The sequence below is a fragment of the Lontra canadensis genome, unplaced genomic scaffold (genome assembly GCF_010015895.1).
Source record: "Lontra canadensis isolate GAN:19392208 unplaced genomic scaffold, GSC_riverotter_1.0 scaffold28, whole genome shotgun sequence".
In the NCBI taxonomy this organism is placed as follows: Eukaryota; Metazoa; Chordata; class Mammalia; order Carnivora; family Mustelidae; genus Lontra; species Lontra canadensis.
Genome location: NW_022631022.1, coordinates 5,768,930 through 5,777,552, shown reverse-complemented (window position 1 = coordinate 5,777,552; position 8,623 = coordinate 5,768,930). Strand labels below are relative to the sequence as shown.

Below are 8,623 nucleotides of genomic sequence, written 5' to 3'. Positions count from 1 at the left end.
AGGGACTGTTAACAAGACCCTCACCAACTCTGTGTCAGCCAGTGTCAGCCAGGGTCCTAGAGAAGCCCCCTTTCTTCCACTCCCACCAAAGCTCTAAAAAGAATGGGCTTTTTCCCCTTGGGAAAGAGAGAGATGGAGGGGAAATCCTCCTGCCTCCAAGCAGAGCTCACTATACACAGCTGGACCTGATCCCTCCTCAGGGCTATGGCTGTGGATACAATGACTTAGCTGGGATAACACTTGGCCAGCATTTCGGCAACCTAGTATCTGAACATCTAAACATGGAAAGAGGCTGACTCCCTAAAATCAGTGCAGGAATAATGACAAAGTTAGACCTGGAAGCATCTCAGGGACCATGCACCCCCTGGATTTAAAAAGATACTGAACCTAAGTTACTTGTCAAGGTCACACATCTGCTGGTGGTAAGAGACTGAAGACCAGGGTGCCTAAGTCTAAACTCCCACCCACCCACCTACACACAGACACACACAGCCTACCCTTTGCTGTACCACCACACACAGGCACATGAACATTCAGAACTAAGCCAACTGGGTCCCCTGTCCCTAAAGTCTTTGACTGTCCCTCCTCTGGGGAGAACGGCGCACAGAAGACAGATTCCCAGACATCCTGACCCTCACCAGCAGGAAAGTCTCAGGAGGCCTTCCCCCAGGTCTTCTTCTCAACTCTCCCTTCCCTCCTCTAGAGAGGGATCTCCCAGATGACACCTGGCAAGCTGAGAGCTGCGTAGGGGGCAAGCTGGGGGCGGGTGCCGGGAAAGCGCAGGTCTGGGGCCGGGCACGGAGGCTGCTGGGAGGTCCCCTGGGCAGGATGCTGAGAGCGCCGGGGTCCGGCGACCCCCCAGGGCGACGCGCACCCACTACCTGCTCCACTCCCCCGGCCTCCCAGGGGGGCTCGGGAAGGCCCGGCTGGGGACCCCGATGGCGAGGCGTGGGCCGCGGGAGGAAGGGGCGCGGAGGGCACAGGGCAGAGGTCAGCGCCTCGGCCCTGCTCAGCCCCAGCGAGGCCTCGGCAACCTCTCCCTGGCGCGCAGGTTTGGAAACAGGGCGGCCTCGTCCGGCCGCCGCCTCGGCGGCTCCGGTCCCCATATATAGTCATATCCACCGTCAACTGGGAGGCCGTCAGGCGGCAGCGAATGGGCGCGCGGCCCCCGCGGGAAGGAGCGGGGAGGGGGCAGGGGGCGGAGGGAGGAGAGGGGGGAAGGGGGCAGGAGAAAAAAGCTTTTCCAAAAAAGTATTGGCTGTCTCGAGGAATGCGGTCGCCCCCTTGGGAAAGTACATATCTGGGAGCAGCAGGCGGCTCCGCGCTCGCACTCCGGCTCGGCCGCCCCACCGCGCACTCGCCTCGCCGCTCCCGCCGCAGCCCCAGGGCCCCTCGCCGCCGCCACCATGGACGCCATCAAGAAAAAGATGCAGATGCTCAAGCTCGACAAGGAGAACGCCTTGGATCGAGCCGAGCAAGCCGAAGCCGATAAGAAGGCCGCGGAGGACAGGAGCAAGCAGGTCTGCGCGTCCCCAGCCCTGCGCCCGCGCGGGTGCCCCCGAGCCCTGGGCGCCTGGCACCCCTTCCAGGCCGATCACCTCGAGGACGGGGGGAACCACCCCCCTACTCCTGGGCGGCCAGGGGCGCGCAGCTGAGAAGAGGGAGGGGAAGAGCAAGACTCGGGCTAATTCTAACTTTTTGGTTTCGTCTGGGGACATTTATTTCCCTCCTCTGCTTTCCAGAGCCCGCGAAGTCAACTCAAGTCCTAGAGGCACTTGATTCTCAGGGTTGGGGATCAATGTTGGATTGGGGGGGGTTGAGGGAAATCGAGTCCAGAAGGTGTTAGACATTATTCTGGACTTTTGACTGGAAAGAATGAAAGCTTCAACAGGGTTAGAGACTGGGCGTGGGGTGGGGGTGGGGGGGAGTCATTAAGTTTTTTCCTAGGAATAAAGATGGGACAGAATAGAGAGTACGGCCCGAAGGCCAGGGACGCAGGGGCGTTTTTCTGCACCCCACTTGTGGACTTGAGCCCGCTGAGATCTCAGCGGGAGACTCGTCCCGCGGGAGGTGGGGGTGCAGGGTGGGCCACCGTGCGGTTCCACCTTCGGGAGAGAAGAGGTTACCCAGAGCCCCTTGAACTCCAAGTCGGCGGCGCCCCAAGCCAGGGGCCCCAGCCAACCAGGCGCCCGTATGTTGTGTGTGTGTGTCTAACACCCGGTCCGTGCCGGCCACCCGCGCCCGCCCGCCGCTGCCCCCCAGCTCGAGGAGGACATCGCGGCGAAGGAGAAGCTGCTGCGGGCGTCGGAGGACGAGCGGGACCGGGTGCTGGAGGAGCTGCACAAGGCGGAGGACAGCCTCCTGGCCGCGGATGAGGCCGCCGCCAAGGTACCCAGGGCGCGCGGCGTGGCGCGGCGCACGAATGGCTAACTCTGTCTCTTTCTTTCTCTCTCCCTCCCTGTCCTTCCCTCTCTCTCTCTCCCGCTGTCCCTGTCCTTCTGGTTCTGTGCACCCACACCCCTCCCCTGCGGGATCACGCTGCCTGCTGCACCCCACCCCCACCCCTCCCCGTCCCCCACGGCCAACTCCCAGCTGGAAGATGAGCTGGTGTCGCTGCAAAAGAAACTCAAAGCCACCGAAGATGAACTGGACAAATACTCCGAGGCTCTCAAAGATGCCCAGGAGAAGTTGGAGCTGGCAGAGAAAAAGGCCACGGACGTAAGTGCATGCACACACTACCTCCCTCCCCTCCTGCCTAGTGGCCACCCTACGGGGTCACCACAGTAGCCAAGGAGCAATGGAAGAGGGCCACCTCCTCCTGCTGGACACCCGCACACAGCCCTGACACGGCTCAGAGCACTGGATGCTGCCTCAGACTTCTGTTGCACACATTCATTTATATTTCATCCACTCTTCTTTTTCTCCTTCTTTCCCACTCCTGGGGGTGGAAGTGGGTGGGTGACAGGCGGGCAGTGGAGTGGCTGAAATTGGATGCTGGAGGTGAACCTTGCCTCCCCCCTGGCAGAAAACCTCTTGAGGTGTCATCACCAAGGTTGGTGCAAACAGAATGCCTGGTTTTCTTTGCTTTCTTTCCTTTCTCGTATCTGGTGGGTGGGAATGCCTGGTTTTCCATGGTGAGTCTAGTCAGGATACAGAGGGCCTGGCTCTAAATGGAAGGAATGGCATGGTGCTACTTTGACTTAGAAGGCTGAGCTCGATGTTGGGGTGCAGCGGCCCTTGAGTTCTCCTTTCTTACTAGGGAAGCCTTAATCCAGCCCTTAAGATCTGCCTGGGAAGATGATACGTGCTTCGGTCTGCAGTCTGACAGCTCTAGATCCTGAAAGTACCCCGTGAGTTATATATAGCTCAGTGCTTTATATGGTATAGTGAGCTAACTGCCCCCTGCCCCTCCTGCTTGCCCCACCCCCACCTGTCAGCCTTCTGACAACCACCACATAGTTTCAGGGGTGATACACACACTGCAAAAACTCTACCAGCACTTTGCCCACTGCGCTTTGGAATCGTTTTCGCTGAAGAGCCTCCCTCTTCTGCCCCATAAGTCAAGCCAAGCATTAGACTTCCAAAGGAACGACTTCTTTTCACACTGTTGGATTCCATTGTAGAAGCTCATTAAGGCTAGAGGCCCAATTAGGAAAGAATTCCTTGGGAAGTTAGTAATAATTCCAAGAATGTATGAGCACCAGGGAAAGCTGTGCCCAGAAGCTGAACTACCAAGCACAATGGCAGAATTTCTTGTATGAGTGTGAAATGCAAATTGCTGGAGGGTCTTGGGTCTTGAAACCAGTAACAGCTTTTTGTGGCTTGAAAGGCTTAAAGTGTGATCTCCAAGCATGCTTTGTAAATGAGAAATCCAAACATAAAACCTTGAGAATCGACAAAAATATTTCAATGACCGTCAAGATTACTGGAAAAGGGGTTCACAGAAGCACCGACTTAGCTAAAACATTAAAGTTACAAACTACCTGGCTTCAGAAACCGAGCCAAAAAATACACATAACTCTGCGCCCGCTCTGTATAATATAGATCAGATGTCTGCTCCGTATAAGGTTAAATGGAGGATGGCTGTCTCCCCCAAATTCTCCAGCAGGACGTTTATTTAGCTTTTTTCAAAAGAGCCGCTGATAGATCAAGGAGAGATATTCCTTATAAGGAAAAGAATGCAGAGAATTTGAAAATAGCCCAGTAAGACTGAAGGCAAGAGAAAGAGAAAAAAGCTACTACAATTCTTAAAGGGAAAAAAGATCATAATTATTTTAACTATGTGGTGCTATCATGTCTTTATGGAAAAGTCTTGTTTCAGGGAATGCTGGAATGAGGTGGGGCAGCAGTGGAAATGAGGGCATTTAAAGCCACCTGGGGGAGGCGTGGTTAGCAGGGGAGGGACATTTTTCAAACTGTTTTGGTTCTTTTTTTTTTTTTCCTACCGGAAAACTACTCCTAATATGGTACTTTTCTTTCTTTCTTTCTTTTGGTAATATATTGATTGTCTTCCCTTTTAAGACATTTTAGGTTGTCTGGAACCTGTAGGGATGTTGAAGGACATTTGCGAAGAAAAGCTATATTTAAAGTGATTCCTAACTAGTAAAAATAAGCAAGACTTCAGGAGGAAGAGACTGATAACACTGGAGAAAGAGGGAGGTAGCAGGTCAGCTTCCTGAGGTAGAATCATATTACATTTGGAATTAGGCTACTTCACTGTCATTACTCACCAGTGTAAAAACATTTTTTTTTCCTACTACTAAAAATATTTTTCTGCTTATTTACCAACATACTTTTCAAATCTTATTCCACAAGGAGGGGGCTTCCTGGCATAAATAATTGTAATTCACAAGGTAGCACCCCGGTGGTTTTGGTGTGAAATTTTTGGTGTTCCGCCTAAATGAGCCTAAAGGGGATCCAAGACTCCATTTTCTCACCAGCTTCTCAACCCTTCCCCAATAATTGTGATGTATCTAATATTTGCAGTATGTGAGTCTTTATTCCCTGTAGGTTTTTGCTTCCTAAATCAGTAATTCTCAACCTTATGTAGACAGAATTTTCCTAGGGTGGTTTTAAAACCCCGAATCCAGGCTGCATCCCAGGTCAATTAAATCAGAATCTCTGGGAGTGGAACCCACACATTAGTATTTTTTAAATGTGCAGCCAAGGTTGAGAACTGTCCTAAACTCTTGTAAAATGACATCATCATGAAAATGAACTCACCTGAAACTGTCTTTCCCAGGTGTTTGAAAAGCAGGACATTAAGTCATTAGTTGGCTGCCGAGAGCACTTGCAAGTGTCCAGCAGTTTCCCTGGCTTCTCCTGGAGGCCCCGAGACACCCCCTTCCTCCACCTTCAAAGTTGGAGGCCCACTCACTGTCTGGTACTCCTCTAGGGGAGGAGTTGTAACTCCTGCCTGACCAGATGAACTGTATGGAAACAAAGCGAGAGGCTCCACCTACAGGACGTGAGGGCACATGCTGAGGTTTGTGAGAGTCTCCAGGGAGACTGTGACTGAGTCCGAGGAAAATGACGGCGGGGGAGGGGGGGAGGCAAAGGAGAAGGGTCGTTGTTAGGGCTTTGCGGGGGGAGGGGGGGTGTATATATTTTTTTCTTCATTATTTCCACACTTAAACAATCAGAAATTGACATGAAGGACCTCCTGTGAGAAAGGTGAGGAAGACACCCGTGAGATCTAGAAGGCATCTAAAAACGCACCCCAGAGGGAGGATTGTCAGAGGACCGTTCCCGGATATTGGGTTTTCATCCAGCTGTAGTCAGAGGCTCTGTAGCCTTCACGGCTGTGCCTTTTAAAGGCATCCCAGTCCAGCCCCGAATTGGTCAGATTCCAGAAGATCTGAGGCTGAACTCAAACCAAAGACGTTTGGAAGTGTAAGAGACCCTCCAGATGATTGTCTTTATGGGAAGGAAAGTGAATCCCCAAGAGGCTCGGGGCTCTGAGAACAAAGCTGGTTATGCGCCCCCCCCCCCCCCGAACCTTAAGACAGTGCCTGCATCTTTATCACGAAAGCGATCGTTTATGCACAATGTGTGGTGCTGAGTGCTTTGTATGATTTCATAATCCTCGCCATAGCCCTGTGAGGAAAGTACTACTATTAACCCCACTTTTATAGATGAAGCCTAGAAAAGTCAAGTTATTTGGCCAAAGTCAACAGCCTGGAGAGGTCTAGGAGCCGGATTCTAACCCAGAAAGGATGTATTTAGAAGAAGGCTTAATCACAATGCAGTATGTTAGTGTCTTTCACTTCGCAAGTTTGGTGAGGGAGGAAGGTTGTGGTTAGGATCGTGCGTGCTGGGGTTTTCTGCAACGAGAAACTGTCCCTCTGGGGACACATTCAGGCCCCAAACCCCTCTCTCAGCTTCTCTCCCTCTTGGCTTGGGAATCTGTAACTCCCGAGTGCGATGCTCCCGCCGCCAGTAGGCGGCACCGTCGCCCTTAGCAGCCAGGTCCGTTACCCCGGATCACCGGGGAACCAGGGAAGGCCGCTGGGAGTCCAAGTAAAATTCCTGGCACGCTGGCCGCCTGGCCGTGCTCTGCTCTCCCGGTGTCCCTCAGCATGCCCACCGCCTCCGCCCGCCCGGCTGCCGCGAGCATGCGCAGTATCTCCCGAGGTTTGCAAATTCCCGGGGTCCGTGGCGCGTGCCCCGCCCAGCCCTCTGTGCCCGCCCCCGGCGCTCGCGCACCCGCCTGCGGTTTGCCTGCGCCGCCCGGGAGACCGCCACTTCCGGGCTGGTCCTGGGCCGCTGGGGGCGCCGCCGTTGCGCGGCGCGGCCTGGGCGGGGCGGCCGGGTGCTCAGGAGTGCGGCAGCGGCGGCTGGAGCGCAGCAGCCGGCCTCTCGCACCGCAGCCTGCCCGCCAGCCCGCCGCCGCCGCCGGGAGCGATGGCCGGGAGCAGCTCGCTGGAGGCGGTGCGGAGGAAAATCCGGAGCTTGCAGGAGCAGGCGGACGCCGCGGAGGAGCGCGCGGGCAGTCTGCAGCGCGAGCTGGACTACGAGAGGAAGCTGAGGGAGACCGTAAGGGACCCACCCATCGCCCACCCACCCCCACCTAGAGGGCCTCCCCCGCAGTCGGGCCCACTACGAGGTGCAGGGCCCTCCATAGCCTACCTGCCCCTGCCCTCAACGCCTCCGGGAATGCACCTGGCGCACCTGGCGCACCTGGGGCAGCTGGCGTCTGGTTCTAGGGAGCGGCCTTGCCCGTTCTTTTCAGCCCCTTTTTCCTATCTTCCCTGGTTTAAAGTAAAAGCCCGGAGGGGGAGCAGGAGTGGTGTTGAGAAGGTTCTGGAAGCACCAGTTTCCCAGAAAGGGCTCTATTTTGGGGTTATTTGCTTTCGGCCCGGGTGTCTTGGGTCCCCCGGGATGTGCACTTTGCGCTGTTAGCAGTATTTACTCGAAGGGTGGGGAGGGAAGAGGGAAATCCTTTTGGAAATCCGTTCCTTTGGAAAGGGACGCTGACAGGGCAAGTCTGGGGTACTGCCAGATTTTAGGGCCTGAGGATGCTGAACTCCACCATCCCCGTTTTCTGGATCATCGGTTTTCTGGAAGCCCATTTCTTTGTGGTGGTTGAGACATTGACAGCGCCAGATTCTTACTTACACAGTATAAGACCTGTTCCCCTTTCCCTTTGTATTAACCATCTCTCCTTCCTAGTGGTCTTATACAGCCGTTCCTTTGTTACCGAGTATTGAAAAAAGTTGGCTAAATGTCAACAATTATTGGGTGTATTCTCTTGCCGGCTTCCCCCTCCCCCATGCTGAGTGTAATACCTGGTGGCTTCCTTCCTTTCTTCTAAGGCAAATAAATGTATCCAACAGACAGGAACAGGATTTCAGAGGTAGTCCAGGCATTTGCTATTTGTTGGTTTTTGAGTGTGTGTTTCAAATCAGCGTACTCAAACACCTTGGGAATTTTATGGCAAGTGTAATATGGTGTCCAGCTGTGCTTAATATGGACCCATTCTGAGTTGAGCAAATCCTATTGGTTAGGTGTTGGTAATGGCAATATGGCTGCGGGAACTTCAAGACCTGTTTTGCATAAAATACATAGAAGCAAATGGGTTCACTTAGGAAGCCCTAACTAGAGGAAATTTCAGATAAAATGCAAACGGGAATCAGGAAGTTAATAAGCAAAAGATAATTTTCTTGAGACCAAGTCAGCGAGACCGCATAGATGTGTCTGAATTTGACAGGGCAATAAACTGATTCCAGTTTCCTCTCTTATTGGCTAACTGCTGTTCTTGAACCTTTAAAACTAATAGAACATGATGGATAAGAATGAGAACTCAACCCAGACTGGCAGAATTTGAATTCTGGTTTCTGCTACTTACTACCTGTGAGACACTGGGCAAATAAACTTCTCAGTCTCTCAGATCCCTAACTTTAAAATGTGCATAATCCTAGTAGTACTTGCCTGTTGAGGTGGCAAAGGGATTTAGTTTGCTTAAAGAAGTTACAGCGCTATTGGGCACAGCAGAGTAAGTGCTAAAAGTCAGCTGGTGTTAAAACTGCACAGCACTTGGCTTTGCTCATTGCCACTTTGCCTTCGTTTCACCACCTATCAGAGGGTCTTTAAAAATGGCCTACTTGTTTCACTACATCTGAAA

The 8,623-nt window shown here is 53.2% G+C and overlaps 1 protein-coding gene across 21 annotated transcripts in view; it reads left to right on the top strand.

Moving 5' to 3' along the window:
• The first annotated feature begins 1,287 nt into the window (after positions 1-1,287).
• The window catches only part of TPM1 (tropomyosin 1), a 28,063-nt gene continuing 20,727 nt past the window's right edge, over positions 1,288-8,623 (top strand). For 2 of the 21 annotated variants that reach the window (XM_032864795.1, XM_032864794.1), the window contains exons 1-2: positions 1,301-1,520; positions 2,593-2,718. In XM_032864795.1, the coding sequence (XP_032720686.1) occupies positions 1,407-1,520; positions 2,593-2,718 (240 nt within the window). In that variant the 5' untranslated portion in view covers positions 1,301-1,406. Of the gene's footprint in view, positions 1,521-2,262; positions 2,389-2,592; positions 2,719-6,810; positions 7,036-8,623 lie in introns of those variants that run through there. The other 19 variants (XM_032864791.1, XM_032864797.1, XM_032864789.1 and 16 more) reach the window with 17 other exon arrangements.